Genomic DNA, 27,966 nt, shown 5'->3' on the forward strand with positions numbered 1-27,966 from the left:
CGCTCCTTTTTATTCTATTTCAGACTGTTTAACTCCATTAGACTCAGTCACAGTGAGCTCCACCCGACTGTTTTCTGTTTGAATATGAAACCCTCTCCTGGTGCAACAGAAGCAGCAGCAGCAGCAGCTCCGGTCTGTTCAGGTAGATTTCTCCCCTGTGGAGCCGCTCTGAGGAGGAGGCCTAATATCTGCAGACATCTATGGCCATCGCCCAATCTGTTGCACGCTCCATTCATTTCACGCACTGCCAGAAGTGCTTTGTAATTATCCTGATATTGATGAAGGCTGATTCCAGCAGGTAATCGCTGGCAGTTCAGCTGTTTTTACGCATCTCAGCAAAATGTCTCTATCCATTACCAGTGGCAAATTAATTTCCACTCAATGACCATACTTGTTGATAATCTACGAATTGGTGTGTGTGTGTGTGTGTGTGTGTGTGTGTATGTGTGTGTGAGAGAGAGAAGGGGGATGAGAAATCCCTGACAAGGCTCTGAACCATAACATATAACTTGGTTTACCTCACACAAAGATAACTGTGGGTGTTGACGCTACACACACACACACTGCTGCTTCAGTATCACTGTGTGTGCTTATACTGCTTATTGAAGTAGCAGTAGTAGTGGCAGCAATACATGTATTAGTAATCCTAACAGTATATTAGTAATACAAAATAACACCAATATCCCGAGAGGGAAGGGGAAAAGCAATGGGAATAAAAATGGATTTAGAGCTATGAACTGGAATGAGAAGAAGGAAGGAAAATCGCAATAGAAATGGGAACAGGATCAGAAAAAGAAATAACTAGAAGCAGGAAAAGGAATAGGATTAAAAATGGGAATGACAGTATGACAAACAGTGGGAATAAAATGTAAAAGAGACAGGAACAAGAATAGGATAAAACAGAATAAGTGGGAAGAGCAATGGGTATGAAAATGGGAGTAGGAGTTGGAGTAGAAATGGGAATAGAAATATGAATTAGCATAACAACACAAATGGGAATATGAATAGAAATATGAACAAGAATAAGGAAAGACCACCAGACCACCCCCCCCAATCACGGGACTCCATTTCCTGAAGAGCAGAAGCCAATCAGCACTCAGCGCTGAGTGGAGCGTGTGATGCTAACAGGTGGGAATGAGGGATTCTGTATTTTCTGTTCTGCCTTCATTTCAGCTTCCACACATTTTACAAAATCTAAGAAATATATATCGTGAATGACATGAAATCTGTTTTGGCATAAGGGCACCAAGGTTATATATAGTTGATGTTGTGTTTTAAAGTTCCTGAGGTCTTAATATACACATTTATTCTGCCAGATCAACATGTGCTTCCTGAAGGCATGCAGCTACGTATCTTAAAGATGTGTGATTCATGGTATAAATGACCACTTATACTTAAATACGCCATTTCTACGACCTGCTGTGATGCATTGTGGTGTATTGGAGATCCCTTCCACCAAAGCACTAAGGGTAAATAAATACGCTTTAAAAGAGTAAATGAGCTTGAGCAAAGTGGCCCTTTGAGTCCCCATGTTTGTGGAGCAACCATAATGGATTCTTTAGAGCCGTGAACGGTTTATAGGCATGACAGCCATGTTTCGGCACGATGGGCTTATCCCTACGCAAGGCGCTAAGGATATTAGGGAATCAGCGTAAAGCAGCATGGAAATGATGACTGGAGCAAAGCCTCAGCTCGCTGGTGTTATAAGCCCTCAATTCTCCAGCACTCCTTCCTTGGGAAAGAGGGGGAAGGAGCGGACTTGGCACAGCTCCACGGTGTGATATCCTCCATTATTTCTTGCTCCATCTCTGTTTTAGCCATACAATTAAAAGGATGTCACCCAATCTGGGGATGGGGAGGTCAATGTCGCCTATTGTGGTGTTTCCTTTTCAAGACGGTGCTGGAATCCCTGTCGTCCATATGGAGATCTGTTGGAGCAGTTGGATGGGAGCCAACTCCCTAATGTCTGGCACTGAGCTACAGTCTCATATGAAGCCTTGATGGCACATGCCAAGCATGAAAACAGACGCCCATAAGGTTCCTTAAATTTACTGTCACGTCACAGCGCTGTTTACGGCACAAATCACAGCAACTGTCGGTGTTTGGTTCACATTAACAAGGTGTGTCTTCTCATTAACGTGAAGTGACTGGTCTCCAGTTTGGAGTCAAGTTACCGCAGTGAGTTGCAGGGTTTACCTGAGTCCACACCAAATGAATATCTCCACCCAATCCACCCACGGTGGCTCGCCTGTCTGAGACGGGCCACGGCAGAAGGATGATTTATGTCCCACCTCTCACCCCCCACTGTAAATTAGAGACCATGGGTCGAAACTATTTTTCTTGGTGAGCAGGAGGACGCTTGTGGCTAAAAAACGGGGCAAACACTGTTTATCATCTGCCTGACGACAGCCCTCCTCGGGGCAAATTAACCACGCGGCCGTATCGACTGGCACGGGCCGGGAGTCAGTGCCCCTTCACTTTGATTAATCTCCCCGTGTTCCTGTTCCAACTCTATCAAAGTGATCTAAGTGAAGACACACAGCATTGATCTGTAAACACAGCACACCACTGTACCGAAAACACACACACACACACACACTGAGAAGGAAGGCGGCCACAACTACTGGAGGTGAGCTTCTCCTCAAGTTATGATTAACCAAAGGAAGTCCTGTTTGCGTGGATTATCAGTGACAACGCCTCTTAACAATGGAAAATGTCACAAGTTACAGTTCTCGTACATAAAGGTCTTAATATCCAGTCTGACACCATATTTTTCTGTATATTAAAAGAGAAAAATCAGACAGCTTTCTGACAATGCACTTTTCAGCTCATTCAACGGGTTGTTTAATGATTTATGTAGCTAAATGTTCCATAAACAAACACTTCATCCTTCAGCAAATTTGGAGACACACACAGCGACACTTGTTGTAACTTGAAATTCAGCTTTTTTTTTAAATTTCAGATCTAACAAGAATTCACGGAAAACAAAGATACATGTGATGTTTTTGATGTTGAGTGATTAACAAGTCAAATAGGTCACATAGATCCCCATCAGAAAATTAATTCTGCAGGCATAATTCAACTTAATAGTACATAAACACAGCTCAATAAAACATAGGATCAAATGATCAAATGTACACATGCTGTTGGGCAAGGCACTTGACCTCCTGCTGCTCAACATCAGAAAGGGAAAACTGTTGATACAGAACATGTGTTGCACTGAAGAGCCCACAGTCATCGCTCCCTGCAGGAATGAATTATTATTTTCATCTCTAAAGTTTGGCTTAAGGTGGCAGCTTGTGCTCATCTATTCAAAATGTTGCACTAATCCATTTCTGCACTGCCCAGCGCCGACTGCACCACATATGCAAAACAATCTGTTTTATGTGTAGCCTTGCCAACGTGTTTGGCAGACTGTGACTGAGCATTTTCTATTGTGTTATTTCTGATAACTCGTGTGGATCCGCTGCTTTAAATCCTGTGGCGTGACATTTACGGCACCCCTCCTATTGTCAGTGATTTTACATGGAAGACAGATGGTGCTCACATGCATTTCGCATTAAAACCGGACAGGGCATCAGAGCCTGGGTCTCTTGGGTCAAATTGTTTTTTGATATTTGTGTGCGTTTGTAGGGTCAAAAAATGACACCGGACATGGTGATCATGTGGGGGAGAAAAAGGCCAAAGATGAGACTAAAATGATCTTTGAACGTCTGATAAACTCTTCTAAATTAAAGCTCTGGTCTGAATAATGTCACATCAACTAAACACTCAATTTACTGTTATTTAGGAGTTTTCTTCTGCAAATATTTGATGGTAAAGTTGTGAATTTTGTAATTTTTTTAACCTGTAGACAAACAAGTTTTAAGTAGTTTTGGCATTTAAGATTTAGGGAATGGCTGGTGTTAATTTATAGCCCCCCCCCCCCCCCCCCCCCCCCCCCCCACCCCCACCCAAACAGGACATGAGGAATAGTTTTAGTGTGCTGGATCACTTTTTGGCTGCACCATGTGGCCGGCATGTTTTGAATTTCCATGATCATACTGAACAGCACAAGTTTTCAATGAGCTGTGAGATTGTGATGTGGACTGATGCCTAAGAGATAAAAAAAAAAGTGATGTAATCAAAGCAGCCAAAGTCCCTCTACTGAAGTGTTTTAAAATGTTCTGTCCTTGTTGGAAGTTACACATTTTATTTGCCTCATTTGTCATTTCAGGCAGGTTGTGCAACGCTGTGGTCTGTTGTAATGTGGCTTCAATCATCAACTTAATTCTCTTCTTTTTACTTTCATTTATTTTTTTTTACTGTTTCTGTTTCTGTCTTTGTTTTGTTTTTTGTTTTATAAACCTTTTTTATTTCACCTGCATCTCAGTATTTTACCACAGTTTTTATCAGTAACTTCTGTGAGTCGTCACTGTCTAAAAGTCTGTTGTGTCTGTACCTCCAAGAATTATATCTCTTAAACACACTTATGTTAGAAAGCTGTGGAAACCTTTTATTTGGGTGCATTTTTATTTATATAAAGTTTAATAACAGCAATTAAAAAAAAAAGAAAATAAATAGTAACGAGGTTATGAACACTGACTGTCAGAAGGTTACTGGCTATATTTTCAAAATATTTGCTTTAATTTGTATTTTATAATTCACAGCATGTTTCTGCTTCTGACGTGCCACAACTTCCGCCGCTGTCGTCACTGCTGTCAGCAACAAAAATGGCGGCGTCCTGTGTGCGAACCGTGGGACAGTTACTCGGAAAATGTGGGAATTGCAGCTCGAGTATCAACACAGTCTCGTCGCAGTTAAGCCGACAGGTAAAGTGCGATGTTGTCTGTGATAAACTAACCAGTTCTGTGTGTAAAACAAAACGCCAACTCATAGAAAGTCACTACAATGCACAAACACTGACGTCCTTGAGTTAGCATACTCTTGCAGCGCCTGTTAGCCGAAACTGGCTTTACGGATATTTGAAATTACAGTAAACCAACGCTGCATTTAGTTTTCTTATGGTGTGATAGACTTTGGGGTGTCTTAATTTAAATTATTCAACCCTTAACTACAATTCGGCTATAGTTGCTGCTCCACATATTGAGCGAGTTATCATAATTCAGCTAATGTTACATATCTTGTCCTCCTCTCCAGGTCCTGAGCAGGCAGATATGTGTGAGCTCTGGCCTCCACAGAAAGAACCTGGCGGCTGCAGGACCAGAGAAGTTCACGATGGAGTTCATCCAGAAGCAGGTGGAGGAGTTTAACATCGGGAAACGGCACCTGGCTAACATTATGGGAGAAGACCCCGAGAACTTCACCCAGGAGGACATCGATGTAAGAGACTGAGTGCTTTCTGCTTAACCATCATATTTGAGTGTCTTTCATGAATCCACTGGCTCATAAAGCTCATAAAAACCTACTTAAAATAATCTCAAAAAACAAGTAAGTGGACCAGTAAGTGACGCTATTTGGCTCAGTTTGTGAAATATTGATATATGGGTAAGGACATGAGTTCTGGGTATCAGATATTTTGTGGAGGACAGCAAAGATCAAGGAGCTCTGGAGCCTTTCTGAATACTATGAAGATATTAAGTGTAAAGTCTGTTTGGATTTTTGAGCATTAAAATGGGCAAAATGAATAATTGATATAATTTATACTAGCATTTTAATTGATATATTACTCCATTTAAAGGATACTGGTGGTGATATTGTATATCAACAAAACCAGCAATCTGAGTGTGTGTGTATTAATCCGCTACTAAAAATAGTCCCAAACAAATGCACTTTTTAGTCCTGTTTGAGAAACGTTTATTGGAAGCTACAGTGCCCAGCTGTTTTAGGAAATCACGGAGCCTTTTTTGAAAATGAAAGTATGTATGTGTGGCCTCTAATTAAAGAGGAAGAAGAAGGATTGAGACATTAAGAGCTCCTGAGCAGTTGTTGCTGACATTCAGTCTCATGGTTACAAACAAGTATTTACATTTTTTACAGCTCCTTCTGGACAGTCACACATTTGTCCTCCTCTCATGAGACGGGGCTTAAAAGCCACAAGCGGTTAAAGCATTCAAAACATTGATTAGGTTCTATCTTTCACGCTGGAGAAGGTGGTGTGTTTTAAAGCTCTGTGGTCTCTTCACATCATCATCATCATTAGCATCGGGGCTCTGCCAGCGGCAGGCAGGTGGGGCCACCTCTGGCTAATCCACTGCATCAGGGATATTAGCAACGCCCTCAAACACACACACCCACATGCTGATTCCAGATTTTGGCAATCCATTCGCCCTCGCTGCTCCAATCATTTAGCTTGATTTCCCACTCTCCCCTCGCCCCCGTCCCCCGTGTCCCTCACAAATAATGAAGAGAGCTGTTGGCGCCAGGCTGTGAAAGCCAAAGCGACGGCTAGCAGGCCAAACTGAGATGTGTGGAGGGGAAGAGGAACATTTGGGAGGACTTGCAGAGGAGCGGAGAGGGGCGCCTGATGAATCCCTCCGCCCTGGTTTGGAGTCCAGACTCTTCAGGTGTGACGGTGAAGAAGACCCAGGAAAAATCAAAAGGATGTTTACGCTGATCACAGACCCATAAATATCTCCTAAGAATCATGTTCAATATATAAACCATCTGCTTTTTAAACTGGTGCTGAAACAATTAGTTGATTAATTGATCAGTTGATTGGCAGAAAATGGATACACAACAATTCTGATAATTGGTTAATTATTTACGTCCTTTATCAAGAAAAATACAGAACTTTCTTTGGTTCCAACTCCTCCAATGTGAGAATTTTCTGCATTTTTTTCCTGTTTTATGTAAATTAAATGTAGACAATGCAGGCGAACCGTGAGCTGAACACTATTATAAACTGTATGAGATTTAAATCATAATTCGTCGATTGATTATCATTTAGATTTATTAATTCATCGTTTTGCCTATGAACTGTCAGGAAATGGTAAAAATAAAAATGCCCGTAGTGATTTCCCAGATCCCAAAGTGAAATTAATTGTTTGTTTTCTCTGTACCACGGCCCCCAAACCCCCAAATATTTAATTTAGCGCTAAAACAATTAACCTATTATTTAACTAGTCGAGCCACAGAACAGTTTAAAGAATGTATTAATTGTAAGTATACCCACATTTTGAACTGAATATCATCTCATATTATCAAACGTTTGTCTTTTTTTGCTTGAAAACGACTTAATTTTCTGTCGATCGACTAATTGATTAATCAACAAATAGTTCTGATTTGGTTTTTGTGGTCGATTTAGTTTGATCAAAGCTTTGCGTCCCGCTTTGTCTGGTCACGTGACGCCGGAGCAGACGGCCTTTTTGCCAGTTTTCAGAGAGACGATGAAAGGCGGTTTTGATTTCCTCGTGTTGTTGAAATTAGTAAAACCTGCCTCCCTCCTGCGACGTGCCGCCGCTCAGCTGCACGGGTGACGGTTGGACTCTTTCTTCCTCCGTCACTCCGTCTTTGCCCCTCGGGGATCTCTGCCATATTGTGCTGAGACTCGGGGGACACACAGGTGTGTCTTCATCTGTTCCTGTCTTTCCCTTTTCCTCTTTTCTTTGTACCCTTTAACTTCCTCCTCTTCCTGTCTCTCACAACTTTACACACACACACACACACTTCTCAGGACCAGTCCTTTTCTTCCTGCTCTCCGTCGTTTTGACAACCTTAAAGCAGCAACCTGCTCCCTCCCTGCAGCACCTGCTGCCTCGCTAATTGAACCGACAGAGAGGAGGAACAAGAGGAAGAGGAAGAGGAGAGATGGTGGGATGGAGGAAGAGGGGAGATGAACAGGCTGTCTTGATGAGTGTGGCGGGGCCAACACACTTCCTGTCTCCCTCTCTTCTATCACACACACATTTACAGTGCCATCTGTAGCCCTGCTAACAACACACACACACACACAGAGCAGAGGATGAACTTGGAGTGAACTGTTGGACGTCCACAGTGTCCTCTGCTCACTGTCAACCAAGCCAAAAACTTGTGCCTTTTTCTGCTTGTTTTCTCCTCTAACTCTACATTAACACACACACACACACACACACACACACACACACACACACACACACACACACACACACACACACACACACACACACATCACGCTCGCCTTTTCCGTGAACCCGCCAGCAGCTTGTGCCTCTTCTTCTTCTTCTTCTGTCACTTTCACTGTCGTCCGCTGGTGTGACCTCTGGTGTTCGGACATGTCAGCGTTGTCATGATGTGCCATCAGCGCGTCTCCCAGGCTGCCATTTTGTTTTTCCTGTTATTTATTAAGCTTTTTTTTTTCTTCTCTCGCCACCAGAGGAGCATCGCCTACCTCTTCCCCTCCGGCCTGTTTGAGAAGAAAGCCCGGCCCCTCATGAAGGTACGTCTGAGCAGGTTAGACTCTTAGAAACTTTGAAGTTTAAAGGCTGTAAATGATTCGTTTTTTAGGATACAAGTTCCTGTTAAACTGATGTTTTATCGGTTGGTGTGACGTGTGGTCATGTGTCGTTTTCATTCACTTTCACAATAAAAGTCAAAACAAGAAAATGTCAGTGAACATTTTGCCGACCTTTTAAAAATACTGACTACTTCTACCCTAGTTTAAGTACGTATTTAACAACCTTTTTTATTCTGCAAATATAGAAATGACAAACAAATAAAATAATCTGTTTTTATTTGCAGCATCCAGAGGAAATATTTCCCAGGCAGAGAGGTATGTAATTCACTGCATTATGTTTTACATTGTATTGTGTAAAGTGCTTCACAACAGATTCTTTGTCTTTAAAGCCGTCCAGTGGGGAGCAGACGGACGGCCGTTCCACTTCCTGTTTTACACCGGCAAACAGTCCTACTACTCCCTGATGCATGTGAGTACCGCAGGCAGCTGTCAGGTTTTTATGTGAGGCGGAGGTAAATCTTCATCCAGCTCAAATCCCTAGTTCTTCCTCACCTCCTCCTCCCTGCCTCCTGCACCCTCGGGTCATATCCCATTCAGACAGAGCGAGTTGAGAGAAGGCCGCGATGTCCCCGAGGACAGGCAGCGTCGGATCCTCTTTTCCACACAGAGAGCCTTAGAAGAAAAGAGCCGGGGTGAAAGAGAGGTGGGAGATTAGAGGGAGGGGTGGGGGAGGGGCGTCAGGTGAGAAGGATGGAGGGGGTCAAAGGTAGTCAGGTTTAAAGGGAGATACCTGCACTCCAGAGGGGACGCCCTGTTCCTTTTTAAAACATAAAGAACCAACAGGATTGGTTCTCGCACTGCGATGAGAACTTAAAGGACATTTAATTTAAACGTATAAATGATAAACAAAATAGGAAAGAATGAATTTCTAAACCCAAACAGCCATTAATAAACAAACAATGTGTTTTTGTGTCCGGGTTCAAAATCCTGTTTGAGGTGTGGCTCGTCTGGCTTGTCAGACTTTGTCCCGCCACGGGGAGCGAGTCCTCCATGGGGATTTTTTGGGGGGGGGGGGTGTTGCTACACCTTTCACACTGCTCCTCACCTCTAAGCAGACGACCTCCTCTTTCTTCCTCCATCTTTTGTTGCGTTCACACGGCTGCCGCTGACCTCGTTCAAAGACGTTTCCTATATAAGAGGCGTGTGTCTGTATCTGAAACACAGAGAGGCGTCTGAGTGCTCACACACACACACACACACACACACACACCATTGTGCCCTGCAGCTGCAATCTGCACCCCCTGCTGTTGGTTTAAATAGGTATGTCAGACGTGTCTGAGAGCTCGTGCTGCCTGTCTCTTATTTTCCCTCTCCTCTTTGCTGTCTCGTTTCCTCTTCCTGTTTTCCTTCCCATCTTGTGTCCGTCCCATCTTTTTGTTGTTGTTGTTGTTATCACCAACCGTCTCTCTCACACACACACACACACACCTCAGGAGTGTTGCCAGGAGGGGGCAGTGGCGTGTAAAGCAGCCTTTCTGGTCGGCTGCTCTCCTCCAGCGTGGTACATTAACCTGCTCGCTGCTCCACTGAGTCCTTTATGGCCACAACCTGCAAACACACCTTCCCCCTCCACGTTAACCCCGTCAAAACCTGAATACCAAAATAAATACACGGCAGTCAGGAGTCGCTGTCCCACCAGAGAGCCTCCTTTTGTTGTCGCCCTCTGGTTAAACTCTCTCACAGCTGAAGAACTTGCACATAAAACCCACTTATTGAATAGAAATGTGGAGCTCTAGCTGTCTGTCTCTGTAACAGCCTCGACTTAAATGTATCCAGATCCCGGCCCTCTCCTCTTTCATCCGGCCAATCCATGCGAATTATTCCTCGCTATTGTAGCGCCCGCTGTTTGCAAACGTGTAACGCAAGCCCCCTTATCCAAGCCCCCGTCCTCTCCTCCTGCCTTCTTTTTTTTTTCAGATTTTCTATTACGCTTTTTTTGCAAAGAAAATTGGTTTTTGCTTGATGTTTGCTTTTTTTTTTTTTTGCAAACCCCCCCCCCCCCCCGTACCCCTCTGTCGCTGGTCGGAGTGGCAGCGGATTAGGCACACTCTATCAAGAAGGAATTAAACAAACATCTGGTGAATAATTGACGGGGAAATGAGTTCTCACCCAGGCGCTGGGCGGCTGAGGTGGGGGTGTCTGCCTCGGGGACGTGACCAGCATGCCCACCCTCTCCCCACAACCGCCCACCCTCCGTCTGTCTCTGTCTGTGCCCATCACCGTGACGCACTCCCCCTCGGGTTATTCCCGACGCGAGACTGATCTAATGACGAGCGAGCCCCGAAACTGTCCCGTCATTTATTTAGTTTCATGTTTTTGCTCCGGCAGGTTTTCCTTCCAGCTTCGCTTCAGGCAACGTACACGCACAGGTGCCCGGGTCAGTCCAGACCAGGATCTGTGACGTATCACACATGAACGAATGAAGGCACCATAAATTCATATGAACCAGATCCACATTAGATTAGCTGCAACTAATGAGTATTCTCAAGTTCCTAAAGCTCAAGGCGACGTCTCCGTGCTGCTTGTTTTGTCCGACCAACAGTACAAAATGGGGGGAAAAAGCAGTAAATAATCACCTGTGAGAAGTTAAAACCAGCGAATGTTTGATCAGGTCCGGTTCACAGTCTTTCCCAAAGGTGTTGGATGGGGTTGACGTTGGGGCTCTGAGCAGGCCAGTCGAGGTCCTCGTTCTTCACGGAGCTGCCTTTTTGTGATGTGCGCTCCTGAATGTTGGATGTGCTTTTTGTTGCGTTTTAGGAAATGTACGGCAAAATCCTGAACATAGAGAAGTACCAAGACCGTCTGAGGGCCAAGGGACTCTTCACCCAGGACGTCAAGCAGATGTAAGTAGAGAGAGTGAAGATTAGTGGAAGTACTGATACTACAGGTACAAACTCTTGTATTAATACACAAGATAAACTTCAGAAAATTACTAAAAGCATCGACCGTAAAGGGATCAGTCTTCTTCAGCACTTCTGTCATTGATTTTTTTTATCTTTCTCCATCAGCTCTCTTGGAACGAGCAGGTGGCTCACAGAGGAGGAGCTGGAGGTGCTGCTGGTCGAGACTATCTCCTCTCATGATGTAAGAACCGTGTTCTTCCTCTTCCTCGTCTGTCTCGTCTTTTTTAAAAGGTGGAGTTTGTCTCTCGTATGACACTCGCACGTTGTTTTCTTCAGTACAATCGCTTCATCCAGCTGATGGAGCGCATGCTGTCGTTGCCATACTGCGCAACAGAGCAGGAGTTTGTCCTGCGTTACCGACGGCAACTGGAGGCCCAGTCCAGGAAGCAGATGGTGCCGCCGCTGGAGAGAGACGAGAGGGGCGTTGCCTTCACCACCTCAGACGGTAGAAACGCACACATTTACTCGCTCTGGCCATCATTGTTCATCAGTTATGCTCCCAGATCTCAGAAGTTATTTTGTTATAACTGAGAGAAATTAAAGCCTGAACCTACAAAAATTGGAGACCCATAAAAGGAACTTTTATCTCCAACAAACCAGGAAATCCAGTTCAGCTTTAATGTAAAACATTTGACAAATGTCTCCATAAATGTTCGTTTCCCCCCTCTGTTGCAACATCATCAAACGGAGGCGTGTTTCCTCTCAGGTCGCAGGAAGTCGTCTGAAGCCTCGGTGGTTCTTCGGGACTGCGGCTCCGGACGCGTCACCGTCAACAACCAGGACTACCTGCACTACTTCCCCGTGCTGCAGGACAGGTAGGAGAGCCACTCTGAACAGATGATAAACCTTCATTCACAGATACCGCTTTCCTTTAAAATGCAAGACATGATTTGTTTCACCCCCCCCCCGAAAAAAAAATTAAAAAGCAGCTTTTTCACTCTTCACAGCATCGCCTGGTTTTTTATTTATCTCCTTGTAGTAAGTTAATTACACAGTTGAGTGACTGTGTGTATGTGTGTGTGTGTGTTTGTGCGTGTGTGTGTGTGTGCAAATGTCCAGAGCTGGTGTTGTCACGCAGTGTGAGGACGGGCTGTAATTGGAGCAGAGAGGTGACAATTGACTTTGTCAGCAGCCATAGGCCATTCAGCCTGAGACGCCATCCAGAACACAGACACTTTCTTTTCTCACACACACACACACACACACACACACACACACTTATCCTTTTCCTGCTGAGTCAGCAGTTACTCTGTAATATGTGGTGGTGAGATTGTAACAGAAAGCTTTTCATAGTGCCGGGATCCTCTGGGCTTGTCTGAAAAGTCACCCAACCAGACATTAAATTAGCTAAGCCTGCGTTGATACCGCTATCTGTTAAATAGCACTCGCTGCTCCTGCTCTGCCCATTCAGCCGCGGTTCATTCTTCCTCCTCCTCCTCTTCTTTTTTTTTTTTATCCTCTCCTGGTCATTTTCTCTTCCCGGCTCTCAGGGAGCAGCTGATGTTCCCGCTGCAGTTCATGGGCGTGCTGGGCCGCTTTGACCTGGAGTGCACCGTGAGCGGCGGCGGGCGGTCCGGCCAGGTGGGGGCGCTGCGGCTCGCCGTCTCCCGAGCCCTCCTCAGCTTCCTGTCTGAGGGAGAGGTGGAGACCATGAGACAAGGTGAATGGTTGTTTTACAACTACAGATCGTGTAACACCTCTTGAGGTGTTGTTCTTTCAGCCTTTGTGCACATTTAATACGTTTCTTTTGGTTTAACGTCTCTACTTTTGCCATTTTATCTCCTTTTAACATCATTGTTATTAACAACCATCCAAAAACAGCTCATTAATCCGACCGAACAGTCGAATCTGCTTCCATCAAACACCTGAATGCATGAAAAGGAGGATTTTCCAACAAGAACAGAAACTACATGAGCAAAAACACTTTGACAGCATACTGAAATTAAATGAAATCAATCACTGAGTGGGATTCTGCAGCTGGAGTTCAGGTAGGAGGTGAATGTTAACACACTTTGTCTGTTATTTCCAGCTGGTCTGCTGACCCCCGACCCCCGAGTGAGGGAGAGGAAGAAGCCGGGCCAAGAGGGAGCGCGAAAGAAATTCACCTGGAAGAAACGCTGAGGAGGACTGCTGGTTTTAATGTGCCCTCATCTGAACTGATCCCTCCTCCGTTTCCCAGAGGCCACCTCACTTGTGTAGTTTATTTAAGCTCTTGGAAGAACGAGGCGGCCATGTTTGAAGCCCAGACTCAACGAGCTGCAGTGAGCAGCTTCAGCCACCAGATGGAAGTGTGTGTCAAGGAATAAAAAGTTGAATATATTTATCAGTATGTTGAATAATAAATACGGTTTTTCATATAAAGATATCAGTTTTCTTTGTATTCTTTCACCTGTGACACATTTTATTGTTATTTCCACGTTTTATGCACATTCTCTAATGTCAGCATTAAAGTTTGGTCATGTGAGAGTTTAAAGATCCTCACATTTGCTTGATGAACTACTTAAATCATTATTTTACTTATTAAATTAATTAATTAAATTTCTGTCGCCCAACTAATCAGTTGCTTATTTAAACCTAAAGTTTTCCAAGCCTGCTGTGCCACAGCCAGCTCTGTCCACCAGATGTCGCCAAATGCGCACAAATGTCGACCAGGTGTGACAGCTTTTTCTAAAGCAGCTTTATCTGCTCTGAACAATTAGGTCATTAATTGAATGAATGCTGATTTATAAGTAAACAATATCCGGTGCAGTCCATCTGCCTGAAACATAGAAACATGTTAAAAGTGATTCTGGTTTTTAAAAATGAAATGGTGTCATAGTTTACAGTCTAAAATAAAATCCTGCACAGGTCCAGGTTTAGATGTTAGCCCATAATCTAGACTGACACGCGCACTATTTACCTGTAATCAGGCTTGTGGGTTAGTGAGGCGGATGTTGAGGGGTGTGTGTGTGTGTGGAGGGGTGGAGTCTTGTAGTCTCCCATTGGGTGACCGTCCAGACAGGCGTACTAGACAGATTACTACCGCTACCAGAATACAGAAAGCAGTCTGAGGGCGACGGGTGAGCCGCCGCAGCCTGGAGCCTACCTGTCCCCCATTTCTCATCCAGGTTGGAGGTGGTTATTGTCTGTGTTCTGGTCCGATGGAGGCAGCGGTGCTAAACCTCGCGGTGATGACGGAGGTGGACTGCAACAGCAACACCCTGAACGCCGAGCTGGAGGTGAAGAAGCTGCAGGAGCTGGTCCGGAAACTGGAGCGGCAGAACGAGCAGCTGCGGACCCGGGCGGGCGGCCCGCATGTGCTGCCTCCGTCCCCGGCGTTCGTGCTCGGCAGCGTCGGTGGATACTGCCTCCCCAGCCCGCTGCCCACTCTGCTGTGCCAGTCGTCCTTGGGGTCGTTCACGCCCCCGGAGGATCCTTTCGACTATTTCCTCCCGCACACAGGCGGGGATGGAGCGGCTGCTGCGGGGGAGGAGGAGGAGGACGGATCCGAGCTGTCGGTCCTGGATGAGCTGGAACTTTTGGACTTGAATTCTGTGTCCTGCTCAGACGAGTCTGATGAAACATGGTAACTGTCCAGTGTCTGCTTTCATTTCCAACCATTTGTTGCTTTTTGCAAAAGCTTGAAGTCTCCTGCATGCAAAGGCCACATGTGTGATTTATCTCCTGATGTTTGCGCCTGATTTTCTTTCTTTCTTTCTTCTCTGGATGTAAGCTTTGTCCCCAGCCCGTCCAGCCTCACGCAACACCCAGACAAAGCCTCACACCTTGGAGGTGAATCAGGCAGCTAGGAGAGGCCACTTGTTATCAGGCCCGTCATCAGGGCTGCACCTCTCTCCCTCTGTGCAGGAGACAGATCCGTATCAGTGCCACACATAGCTGGATGCTTTCACATCAGTGTTGCTCTGTAGTCCCACACAAGGAATCAAATCACTGTTCATGCTTCATGCAAAAACCACAATTTCCATGAGATAGTCTGACTGTTTTGCTTAAATTTCTTTTTAAAAACTTGCAGAAAAACACTCCAATCCTAATCTGAATCTTTACAGCCTGTTTATTTGTCATCTTCTTGGGTGGAAAAAGACATTTTTAAGTTGCAAAAATCAGGAACTGAAATCTTGCTGATTTTGTTGCAGCTTGCAGGGCGTGCTGACCATCTCATGCAGATAAACCAACAGGAAGCCACTTGGTTTGAATATTTTCAGAATAGGTAACTAATTGATTTTGCTTTTTCAGCTAATCAATAATTAGAAGTGGTTTTACTAGAACCCAAAGTGAGGTCTTCAGATTGCTTATTTCTTAGTCTAACAGTCAAAAAAGTAGCCAGGTATTAACTATCAAAATAGGAGCTGATTCATTTACTGATTAATCTTAATTTTCTGTCAGTAGACTATTTGATCAATAGAGTAATCAATGCAAATATTGCTGTTAAAATACAGTTAATAACATGGATGTGTATGTGCTCTAGTTGCCAGTTTATTAGGTACACTGAGCTGAAAATACAGCAGTCTAATACAAAATTACAGCTACAAATTCCTACATTTATGAAGGTTATAATATTTAGCTTTTATGGCCATTTTTTTAATATCAGTGAGGCTTGACTACATAGTAGAAACACAGGAGATCAAAGTGTCTTTGAAGAGCAGCTGATTCTGCACTGCAGCGCCTTCAGCTTCATCTTTTATTTGGTGTGTTCATATTGCAGGTATGTCCCCCTCCCCGAGTCTAGGAATAGTATCCGAGGTGTGTTTGCGTGTCCCCTTCAGGTCAGACCCTCACCTGATGTCCGTGAAGGTTTTAATCTATAATTCAGCTCCCTCCATGTTGCCTGCAGAGCAGAATCGTGGAGGAGTAGTTCAGCGCTGTCAGAATAATCTGATCCAGTCCATTTGAGCAGAGCAGCTCCTCTTCCTCACATCTGAAAAGCTCAGCATCACCTTCAGACGGGGGAAGAGATTTCTTCTGACTCAGGGGGAGATGAGTTGGTGGCACAAAGGAAAGATGGAGTCGTGATCTGTCTATTTCTCCATGCAGTCCCTGGCATGGAGAAATAGTCCCAGTTTTAAAATACTCCTACAGACATGTCTAGAATGCAAAAACAAGAACAATGGCGCCTTTTCTGATTGTGTTTCTATGACAAGAACTAAAAGCAACTATTTTGATCATCGATTTATTATTTTGAGCCATTTTTCAAGTAAAATTGTGAAAGAACGCTAATTATTCTCTGTTTCCAGCTTCTGCTGTGTGAGGATTTGCTGCTTTGATCTGATTTGCATCAGTGTGAACCAAATATCTTTGAGCTTTGGACTGTTGGGCAAAACAGGACTTTTTTATTTATTAATCAATCGAAAAAAGAACTAGCAGATTAATCGGTGCTGAACAATAATCATTAGTTGTAGATCTACTTTGGTTTATGACCAGATATCTGCAAAAATAAATATTAGCATGCTAACAAGCTAAATGATCAGATGGTGAGCATTATACCTGCTGAGCATCCACATGTTAGCGTTGTGGTTATGAGCTTGGTAGCTTGCTGACGTTAGCGTTCATTGTGCATTTATTTCTACAGTGTTGAATGTTCATAAATAGCAGTGAAGACAGTTTTCTGACTGCGTGTTTTCATTCTGCGTCTCTCTCTGTAGGTTGTATTCGTCATCGAGAGTCAGAGAGTCCTCAGACGACTCCCTCACACCTCTGCAGTGGTGCCGGCAGGTCCTGGACTGTCCCAAAACAGAGGTGGAGGCCGCCAGGCGATCGCTGTCCCTTCGACTGGAACAAGGTACGAGGCAACGGGCTGCTTGTGTGTGTGGAAAGTGAGTTTGATTAGCCCCTTGGGGAGCAGAGGGGGGGGTTGTCAGGTTATTGTGCATCATCACAGAGATGATTTAAGTCCGTGATATCACACCTTGGATTTGTTGCCAGACTGTTCAGAGTACTGCGAGAGCACAACACATGAAACCTAGTGAAGTTTCTCTCTGCGTTAAACATGATGAACTTTAATGATTTGCGGCAGTTTGCAGCAATCAGATACTGTGTTTTCTTTTTAAGGACAACAAACACAAAGATATCTGCGTCCTTTCCAAGGTCTCCATGTCGGGGCCCTGGGTGCTCAGTTCCCTTATTCCCTGTTTGGCCATTTCTCACTGGGAGATGCCCAGTACAACCAGTGTTGGTCCAATAACTGTTACAGCAGTGGTGAAGTAGTTCAGTTAAATATCTGTTTCTGCATGTGTGTGGATGTTGGAGGGGTGTAGGAGTTGGAGACGTCTCTGTGGAGTTCAGCTGGAGTTCAGTCTCGCAGTGTTTACAATTTTCAGATTTGTCACTTCTCTAATAAAATGTTATTAGAAGAGTATTTCATGTTTTAGACTTGCTTTTTCTTCTCTGCGTCCATAAGACGTCTTTTCCTTACCCGCAGTTTTTTGTTTCTCGGTCGCACAGCTCCGACTAAACTGAAGGCTGAGGCAGCAGATTAGTTTGACGGGTGCTGTTCTCCTCCAGGCTATTTTAAACTGATGTACACAGCTTTTAGGTGTCTTGCCAAAAAAAACCTCAGGAGCTCACTGACTCACACAACACACACCTTGGCCAGGAAGAAGTGCAAAATAGTTTCTGGTCTAGACTTTATAGCTAGATGCTCCCGTTGCCTTGTGAACGAAGCAGCCTGGCACCAACATTAATGTCATTTTTGTTGAGTTTTAGATCACCGGGTGGGTAAAATGAGACTGAAAGCAAATAAACAACTGGTAAATGTTTTGTCATGGCCACCAGATTGTCTATTTTAACAGCCATGTTGGTTTGTTTTAAGCGTGTCTTTGTATTATCAGACTTAGGTTTGATTAGTGTATCTTTTGGAGGCTTTTTACCATCATTTACATACAGAAAAACAGTGCTGGAAGTAGTTGTAGGTGTTAGTTTGTGTTTTTGTTATTTATATTTTCTCGATTAATTGATTTTAATCCATTAACCATTTGCACTTAGCTGTAAATACTGTACTGCTATCCAGAGATACTTTTCCTTTGTGGCCACATTGAGCAGGTTGCAGTTAGCTCACCTTCATCACTACACTGTGACTAATGTGCTCAGCAGGACTGTGGACCTTACAGACTATAATCTGTCCACGCCTCGTAGCATTAAGCAGATCAGGCCCGGGTCACCTGACCTGCATGTCTGCAATGATTACAGCCATCACTTAATAATAACATGCACCGCTGAGGAAGAGGAAGTAGCAGTAATGCTGAGCACATTTGAGGAAGAATATATCAGCTGTCATGGTTACATCGACTGACTGGATGTCTGAATATCAAGCAAATAGACCTGTGACTCTGCGTTCAGTGTTGTCATGGTTACCGCACGCACCTCAATCGACTTTTTCATATGTGGAGCTTGTCGACAGCCGTCCTGGAAAAAGCAGATCAGGGTTATCAATCCAGATGTCAGTGTGTTGCAGAAACGCTCGTCTGATCGATGTGTGTGTGTGTGTGTGTGTGTGTGTGTGTGTGTGTGTGTGTGTGTTTGTGTATGTGCGCATGTGTGTGTGGAGGCGGCAGAGGGCTGCGTGTGAAGTGTGAATGTAGGCGACAGCTCTCACGGCCTCGGCTGAACAGGCAGCTTAACACCCTGAAGCCTTTAATGAGAGAAGATGGCGCTGGACTCACCTGCGTGGGAGCGCTGGTGTCCGCTCTGCCTTCCCACACCTTCAAAATAAAGTCATTATCTGCAGACGTCTCTATGAAGCACACCGTTGCTGGACTGCTCTTTTGCGTCAGTTCATGAAAGTGTCTACATTTGCTGTTGTAATTGAATATGGTCTGGCGTGGTGAAGGCACGCCGTACACTTCCACCACTAAGTTTATTTTGGTGTCTATGGGAAGGGTTTTTCCTTTTTTTCCCCATTAAATCTTTTTATTTTTTAGATTTTTTTCCCATATTTGAATCAAGAGTGTAAAAGTAGACGACATTGTGCGTTGTAGAAAGCCCTCTTGGCTTAGCTTAGCTGAGCACAAATACTGGAAATGGTGGGAATCAGCTAGCCTGAAGTGAAAAATGGCATGTTGTGGTTTTACAGGTGGCTAGTACAACCGGCAGAGACTCCAGGAAGTCACTGCACCCGGCCAGAAAATAGTCTGGCACATAACCCACAACACTTTAACGATATGCAACATATTTATTAGTGAGCTTTAGAGGTGCTGGTTGGCTGATTTTGTTACCTTTGGACAGAGCCATGCTTGCTGTTTCCCCTTGTCTCCAGTCTTTATGCTAAGCTAGGCTGTAGATTCATATTTACAGTCCAGACACGAGAGAGGTATCAATTTTCTTATCTGTCAACAAGAAAGCTAAAAAGCATATTTCCCATAATGTGGAACTATAGGGCCGGTGATTATATACAGTTAAAATAAATATTAAAATATTATCGGCACATTTTTCTGATATAAAATATGGGAAACTGAGAAAACCATGCCTGTATATTGCACACGTTGTTGTCTAGTGTCCACATGCTTTCGGCCAGCGTTGTGGTCTCTGCCAGTATCTGGGTCACAGTAGTCGACCTCGGACTTGGCTTGGTGGTCTGGAGTTGCAGCTTGTTGCATCAGAGGCGGTGGGCCGACCCTCTGCCATACTAATGGTCGTCTGCTGGAGCCCGTGCATCTCTGTGAGAGGAGTCCTCCCACCAGCTCGGCCCCGCTATCTCTCTCCGCCTAAGGAGTACAGTGAAATGGAGAGCTGTTGCCACGGCAACCGTTTACATGAAAGGAATGCACCCCCCCCCCTCCCCCTCTTCATAGTTAAATGGCTTATATTCACATTGACAGGTAACAGAGAGAAATCCTCTTCCTGCATCTTTGGGAGGATGTAGACTTCAATAACACACACACACACTCTCACACACACACACACACACACTTTAATAAGAGATGCACAATGCAGCACATTTGTATTCATCTTTGTTCCCAATATGCTGCATGGGTATTCATATCACAGCTTCAAACCAGCCGAAGTTTCTGCTCTATGTCTATGAATAGTGACTGAGGTGTGTGTGTGTGTGTGTGTGTGTGTGTGTGTGTGTGTGTGTGTGTGTGTGTGTGTGTGTGTGTGTGTGTGTGTGTGTGTGTGTGTGTGTGTGTGTGAGTGAGAGAGACACACTCAGCATCAGGTACAGCAGCAGTGTATGAGCAGCTCTGTTGTGTTGAATACAGCTTTGTTGTGGAGCTGTTGAATAGAGCCGTTAGTGACAGTCGCAGTGCTGGTGAGGTAACGGCTGCACAGTGATGCCCTCTCTTCAAACGTGTGTGTGTGTGTGTGTGTGTGTGTGTGTGTGTGTGTGTGTGTGTGTGTGTGTGTGTGTGTGTGTGTGTGTGTGTGTGTGTATATTTCTGCATTTGCATTATCAGTTTTAGAGCTTTGAGGTGATTCAGAGAGGGTTCGTTTTGAGGTTTATCTTAGGAGTTGTGTTCATATTGTGAATTAAAGGGTGAAGTTAGTCCTGTACTGGTGATATTAGAGTTTGAATTTTAAAAAATGTGTCGATCGATAGCTGAAGGAAATCTCTATTTAGTTTGCTGTGTTGTGTGTTGATGTGCAGGAGGTGTGAGGGAGGCAGAGAAGAAGCTGCGACAGTAAAAATACCAACCACTATCATTATCACCATGATCACCGTCGCCACCGTCTCTGTTGTTACCTTGAAATAATGATAGAGAGCTCCAGAGGGGGTGTCAAAGGAGGAGCTTTCTGTTTATTTCTCCATTTTACTATTGTTTCTTTTTATTCTTTAAGCGAGGGCTCGACAGGTGTCACTGTCTCGGGCCGCCCCCTCAGATCCACCCAGACGTTCTACAGCTCTAACATTAATGATGTAAATAAATATAGACATTGCAGCTGTACAGGATTCTTTAAAATAGTTTTTTTGATATAAAAAGAAATGATCCTTCACCGGCACCTTAATGAAACGCTCATTGATCGGGTACTTTGGTGTTTAATACACACTAATGATGTATGGTACGTTTTGTTGTCTCCTCCTGCAAACCCACTCCCTCCTCAGTCTCCAGGTGGCGTAGCTCCCTGTCCGGCCCCTCCCCTTCCTCTTCCTCCCCCGGCCCTCCCGCCCTGAGTCGAGTGGCCGGAGTGTCCCCCATCAGCGCTTCCCCCTCAGCCAAACCCTGCTCCACCCCCCAGTCGTCTGAAAGACATGGTAACCACACAACATGTTTGTTTTACAAATATTTAACTCGAGGTGTTTGTCAGCTCTGACAAATATTATTAAACTCAAATTCTACTTTTGCTAAAACATAGTCGTCTCTCTTTTTACCCTCCTCCCCTCCCTCAGCCCCACCCCTCTCCTTCCCGCACCACCCGGGCCTCCATCAGACTCTGAGTCCTGTAGGGAAGGAGCTCTCCCCTGTAGCTGAGAGGACTCCCACGTTCTTCCCTCACAGCCGCAGTAAGCCTCACATCTTACTTCCTGCTCTTCTCGCCCCACAGGGAACCGAGTACTCTTCTTGTAATCCGACTATGAATGTGCAGGTGGAGATGCTCGGTGCAGAACTGGGTCAGCCACAAGCTTTTTAGATGTTATTTCAACTGTGTTCTCATGTGAAGTCGTGGGTGTAAGAGAATATATTTTCGCTGCAGCTTCAAGCTACTGTGCCACAGCCTCTTGTGCATTATTCGTGATGGAAAAAAAAATAATGATCCAGACACAGCAGAGGGCGAAGCTGCAGGGGACGAGAGAGGCCACACTGGGGGACTGTTCAGTCTCCATGTAGCAGCAGAAACTAACTGCCACAGGGGCGCACTGGTGGCTTTTTTTCCCCCCCGAGGCTCAATTCCATGACGGTGCTAGTCCAAACAGCAAAGTGGAATTAAAAAGCCAGGGCCTACGCTTCTGCCTTTTGGTTCTTTTTAGTTATTCTGTGTGTTGTTCTAAATATAAAACTCACTTTCATCTATCTGCCTCATTTACGTGTCACCAGTATGATAATATGTTATTCAGAGCCATAACCCGGATTTTAGAAATACTGGGTCCAAATTCCACCAACCAAACTGTGAAATCTTGTAAGTATTTGAAAAAAACACAAAATCTAACTTATTCATTCAAATAACTGTTAATTTCCAATTTGGTTAATCTCCAACAAGTCGACATACACGTTATCTAAAGGCCTAACGGGCAGCTTTTTACTCATTTTTTGGATCTGTAATGAGCCTGGACCTTGAGGAGCAGTTTGAGCCATAAAGGTTTAACACTTGACTTTAATTGCACCATGCAGACTTTTCCAGTTTGTCCGGTTTTCTTTGTCCAAGATTTGAGATGTCTGCAGGTGAGATAGTATTAAAAAAATCAAGATTACTGAGAGGAATCAAAAGACTGTGGAGACTATTTATGTGGTTGAAAGTAGTTTAAATGAACTACCATTAGAGTTAAGTCAGAAAATATGTTGTTTTGTAAAAGAAAGAGGATCCAAAAAGGCTAATAAAGGGTGCTGAAATCTCAGCCAGACCACATAAGAGCAGTATGTGACAAAAGTAATTAGAATAATACCAGTGATGGAAGGGATTATTTTAGAGAGTCGTCATTAACCGGGGAGAGGTTGGTATAACCTCTCTGATAATATTTCTGCCTCACTGGTGCTTAATAGACTCTAATTCCCAGAGCCAAGTATCGGCCTCCATTAGTTTGGATCCTTCATCTTTATGCAGAGGACACTCCGAAGACTCGAGGGTGCTTTTCTCATTAGTGAGCTACCAAAACTGTGACTGGCTAGTTTGTTTAACACCGTGTCAGAAACCTGGAAAAGTAAGATGAAATCAAGGAGAAGTGAGGAAGGTTTTCTTACACTGGTTGTCTTTTTGTTTGAAGGCCGCGGCCTCCGGTGCTCCGCCCTCAGTCCCCAGTCCTCCATGGACAGCGACCTCGGTGCTTCAGAGGTGGAGGACGACTCCATCACTCTGGGATACAAACTGCAAGACCTCACTGACGTCCAGGTCATGGCCCGACTGCAAGAGGAAAGTAAGTGACTCAAATACGAAGCTAAGCAGGACAACACGCGGTTGTTTGAGAATTAACAGGCCTAATGATAGTATTTCTGTCCCCAGAACAGCTCTTGCTCTGAGAAACAGTGTATAATTAAAACTCCAAATTGCAGGGAATTTGGGCCACTGCACGCTGGCTGTATTGTTCCCTATTTTATCTCAGTGGTTCCCAAACTGGGGGGCCGGAGACATTGCAGCGGAGACACGAAAATATGGAGTGAAAAAGGGTTTAATAGACCATTTTCACAGCAGACATTTTGACTTGTACACAGGTGCAAATAATAACATGAATTGCTTCACTGCATTACGATAACTGTTAATAGTTATTAGTTCCAACTGTGTTTTTCCTGCTATGACAAATCGAAACATTCTGACTTTTTTGTGCAGTTTAAATTGCATTTTTAATTTGCACACGGGAAATAATTTGTGTTCTTGATTATGTTATTTTAATTTCATTCAAATCATTATGTTACTTGTGTCCTCGGTGTTGTTACCAGCTGATAAAAATACATCAAATGTTTTTACGTTTCGAGAATATAAACTCAAACCTCTCAAGCAACTTCGTTTTACACAACAAACAATCCCAACTCAAGGTCCACTTACTATTTCTTATCCTCCTTCTTTTTTGTAACTGTGAAGCAGTTTGTGACCCTGGTTTTAAAAAACTATTTAATAAAGTAAATTATTTGTTGTTTGTATCTTAACCAAGTCTTTTCACTGCTATGATGAAATCAAAACAGCGACTGAACTTGCTTGTGGACAGATCCCTCCATCTGCTGATGAAGACCATGTGATATGGTTGAAAGCGGTCCTTCAGTTGGGATTGTTTGGTCAAACTACATTTGCACAGTTAAAGATATATCTGACCAAAGTACTTTCGGAGCTGCAGACTCATTTAGTTCGGTTCAGTTCTTTTGTAACATAATTGTGTATCACTCTTAGAAAAACTGACTTTTGTATTTCTAGCAAAGTCCAGTCAAAATAATTTAATAATTATGAGTCATTTGACAGTTATTTCGACTTGTTTCTGTGTCACTGTGTGCCAGCTCACTTCTTCTGACGTCCATCTGTCTCTATTGTTCCCTCCCCTCTAATATTTTAACATATGGCACCAGATCTCAGAGCTCATCGCTACTTCAGCTTCATTAACCCCAGGAGGTGATTGTGTGTGTGTGTGTGTGTGTGTGTGTGTGTGTGTGTGTGTGTGTGTGTGTGTGTGTGTGTGTGTGTGTGTGTGTGTGTGTGTGTGTTTGTCTGTCCTGGCCGTGTGTGTGTGTGTGTGTGTGTGTGTGTGTTTGTTTGTCCTGGCCGTGTGTGTGTGTGTGTGTTTTGCACGCTGGTCCTTATATCTCGCCCTCCCAGGTCTAAGACAGGACTACGCCAGCACATCGTCCCTCCTGGCCAACCGCCGCAGCCAGAGCTTCACCTTCCAGCTCAGCGCCGGCCCCGACCTGGAGGAGGAAGACGAGGAGGACGACGAAGACTACGGCCTCCTGCCCCCGCCGCAGCCACGCCTCACACGCCTGCCGCACTCCCACACCTTCTCCAGCATCCGAGACTGGCGAAGAAGCACAAGTTCCCTGTCCACCCCTCCTTCCACCCCCTCAACTCCTCCGTACCTTTCCGCTGGGTTCACTTTTCAACCTCAGCCCCAGGGACAGGGACTGGGACTAGGACTAGGACTGGGACTGGGCAGCCCCTGCGCAGCCGAGCAGCAGGGCTTCAGACCAGGATCAGGTGAGGAAAAGACACTTTTAACATCTCTTACAGGTCTGTCCAGATTCTGTTTCTCTTATTGGAGTTGGGGGGAAAAGATAATTAAAGCTGCAATTAATCAATTAATTAATAATCCATACAGTTGGAGGACTTGCAAAAGACAGATAAATAGATGAACAAAGGTCAAAATCAATGTAGCAGCGGCAGAGAAAAGCCATAGATCCTACACCCACAATGCAACTCTCCACACCTGTTGGGAGTCTCCCTTTTCATTTTTAGCGTCTTAACTTTGAAATGTACCACTGTGGCTGCTGTCAGTAGCACTAATCACTTCTCTCACATCTCTTTGTTTATGTGTTTTGTACGTGAAATATTTACGTGTGTATTTGTATATATGTGAATGCTGTTGGGCGCATTGTTTTGGGGAAACTTCATCATGGCGTCCAGCCGAATATGAGAGTAAGTCGACATTGTCAAATATATTTCTAACCTCATAAACGTTGAACATTAATACAACTTTTCCAAAATGAAAACAGCCATTAATTCATTACTTATAAATGTGTTTTATAAATTTAACTCCATGATTTTGACCATACTTTGACGCCCCGGACTGACCCACGCTGATGTCCTAACACTTAATAATAACTTTGTCTAAGCCTCTTGTACAGTCGCTCTTAAAGCTCTCAGACTGGCGCGTGTTTCCGCTGCGAGGCGGAGACGAGAGAGAGTTTGATGGGATTAGAGTTAAGAGTGTATATGTGACTGAGGGGGCTGGAAACTGTTGTACGGTAAAGGAGATCACAGGCAGCTTTATGTGCCGTCTTAAGGGATGGAGTCGTAATAAAAAGAACAGCTCACACTATACAGTATGATGTCATCTATATATAATAGTATATTGTATATATTTATTCCAGGGAGTCTGTTTTTACATTAAAATCTGCTTCTTTTAAGTGAATTTATTTATGTTTGTGTGGTTGCTTCTGCCTGTCTCTGTCAGATAAGCTGCGGAGGAGCATGCCTAACCTTGTCAGAGCTCCCAGCATGCCTAGTGTGCCCATTCCAAACAATCCTAGCGCTTCCCCTTCTTTGCTTCGTAACAGCCAGAGTTTTGATTCGTCCAGTGGGCTGGCTCGACTGCAGTCCTCCAGTAAGACGCCGCTTCTCTTGTTTCAAGTGTTTTTTGGACACATGCACGGGTCAGTTCACTCATTTTAGCTTTCCTTTCTGCGCCTCCAGTCCCCTCACCAGGTCAGCTGCAGAACAGGGTTCAGAGCGTCGGGAACTTCACCTCGTTGTCACGGCAGCCGCTGAAGGCCACCGCCTACGTCAGTCCCACTATCAAGGGCTCGGCCTCAATGCCGACCTCCACCAGCCTCCAGTCTCTGAGCAGCAGCAGCAGCAGCAGCAGCGGGGGTAACAGCGGGGTCGGCAGCGGGATCCCTCTGCTCAGTAAACCGGCCGGTGGAGGGGGGACGTCCACCTCCACCCCAAACACTCCCCGCAGCAGCCTGCCCCGCCCTGCCTCCTTTGTCGGCCCCACAAGCTCCACCCCCCGCAACAAGGTGGCCCAACCAGCACGAAGGTAAACCCTTTTTATTCCTTTAATAACTAACTTTAATACTGGATTAAGGAACAAGGAGTTTTGTTAGTGTGCTAATATAAAGGTACTGACTTCGGTGATCCCCTGACTTCTAGCGCTACCATCAAATTTGGTAAAGACATTCGTGTCCCCCTCAGGATGAATTTTAATAACTTTGGTGATCTTTTAACTTTTCATCCAGCTTCATCACCAGGTCAAACTTTTCAATTTGTCCAGTACTGACGTTCCCATCAGCCTCAGCTGTACTTTGTGTTTGGTGCTAATTAGCAAATGTTAGCATGCTAAACTAAGATGCTGTCCATGGTAAACATTGTACCTGCTAAACATCAGCATGTTAGCATTGTCATTGTTAGCTTGCTTTCATGCTATTGTGCATAAGTACAGCCTCACAGAGCTGCGAGCATGGCTCTTAGTTGTTAGTTAACCATAATCATTAGTCAAAAGAGTTAAAGAAGTTCTACAAACCAACTAATGTTCCAAATTCACTTTGTTTTGCGCTCCATTGCTTTCACAAAACGTGTCTTAAACAGCCTGGTATCAGACCTTGTTTATGATCTTATCAGCTGATTTTAGATTTGACCATTCTTTCATTATTTTTTTCTCCATTAGTTTACTGACACCTCCAAAGAGCTTGTCCACCCTCAGTGCCCTTCGTGACGGCGCCTGGAGAGACGGCTGCTACTGATGAACGGATGAGCTGGCGCAGTAGTGCAGTGGCACCCCGCTGGCTGGGGTAACTCGCTGCACCTCAACATGAAACGTTTTCCTTGGGGACATTTGAATGGGTTTGACCAAAAAGCAACTGTTAAGTTGACCTTAAATCTGAGATCCTGCATAGAATAGTTCAATGTCATCCTAAAGGACCACAAGTGAACTCGTCCATTCAATTCTATGCAGAATTTCTTCGGGGAAGGCGGGTTGTTGGTCCGTGCCAAGGGGGAGTTGTTCCCTGTTGCTCTTGTGCAATAAACCACTGACTGTGGGGTACCAGTAATACTAACCTGCTAAAGAGGGCTGCCAGTTTTTATGAAATGAGCCTCACAATACTGTATTTATTTATATATTTATTTTGAATAAAATTTTTGACTAATCAGGTGTTTTCCCTCTGGCAACAAGCGCCAATGATGCTGCTAAAATTTAATCAGTCCCTGTTAGTTTGGGCACATTTGGTCTAATTTTTACAACAAAGACATTAATGTATTCGTGTACAAAGCTAACTATTAAGTGTGCATATATTGATGCAATATTATTGAATTTTAAATGTGAATCTTGACCAAAAGGAAAATGTC

The 27,966-nt window shown here is 44.4% G+C and overlaps 2 protein-coding genes across 4 annotated transcripts; both read left to right on the forward strand.

Annotated features, from left to right (window-relative positions):
• Positions 1 to 4,679: 4,679 nt before the first annotated feature.
• On the forward strand, positions 4,680 to 13,698 carry mrps9 (mitochondrial ribosomal protein S9). The gene is made up of 11 exons (XM_070930760.1): positions 4,680 to 4,811; positions 5,140 to 5,322; positions 8,294 to 8,356; positions 8,659 to 8,689; positions 8,764 to 8,843; positions 11,192 to 11,277; positions 11,443 to 11,518; positions 11,614 to 11,782; positions 12,044 to 12,152; positions 12,828 to 12,997; positions 13,367 to 13,698. Exons 1-11 carry the CDS (start codon positions 4,713 to 4,715, stop codon positions 13,456 to 13,458), a joined length of 1,158 nt encoding a protein of 385 aa, XP_070786861.1. The 5' UTR covers positions 4,680 to 4,712; the 3' UTR covers positions 13,459 to 13,698.
• A 779-nt stretch (positions 13,699 to 14,477) lies between these two features.
• Positions 14,478 to 27,362, forward strand: LOC139306769 (SLAIN motif-containing protein 1-like). 3 transcript variants are annotated; one of them, XM_070930718.1, is made up of 10 exons: positions 14,478 to 14,902; positions 16,977 to 17,113; positions 21,374 to 21,523; positions 21,659 to 21,772; positions 23,189 to 23,338; positions 24,724 to 25,098; positions 25,525 to 25,536; positions 26,075 to 26,224; positions 26,314 to 26,659; positions 27,287 to 27,362. In XM_070930718.1, the coding sequence occupies exons 1-10, from the start codon at positions 14,478 to 14,480 to the stop codon at positions 27,360 to 27,362; spliced, it is 1,935 nt and encodes a 644-aa protein (XP_070786819.1). The 3 variants fall into 3 exon arrangements, with proteins under 3 accessions (XP_070786819.1, XP_070786820.1, XP_070786822.1); XM_070930719.1 differs by lacking the exon at positions 25,525 to 25,536; XM_070930721.1 differs by lacking the exons at positions 14,478 to 14,902; positions 16,977 to 17,113; positions 21,374 to 21,523; ... (1 more) ...; positions 24,724 to 25,098; positions 25,525 to 25,536 and having other exon boundaries at positions 23,196 to 23,338.
• Positions 27,363 to 27,966: the final 604 nt, after the last annotated feature.

The sequence above is a fragment of the Enoplosus armatus genome, chromosome 24 (genome assembly GCF_043641665.1).
Source record: "Enoplosus armatus isolate fEnoArm2 chromosome 24, fEnoArm2.hap1, whole genome shotgun sequence".
Taxonomy (NCBI): Eukaryota; Metazoa; Chordata; class Actinopteri; order Centrarchiformes; family Enoplosidae; genus Enoplosus; species Enoplosus armatus.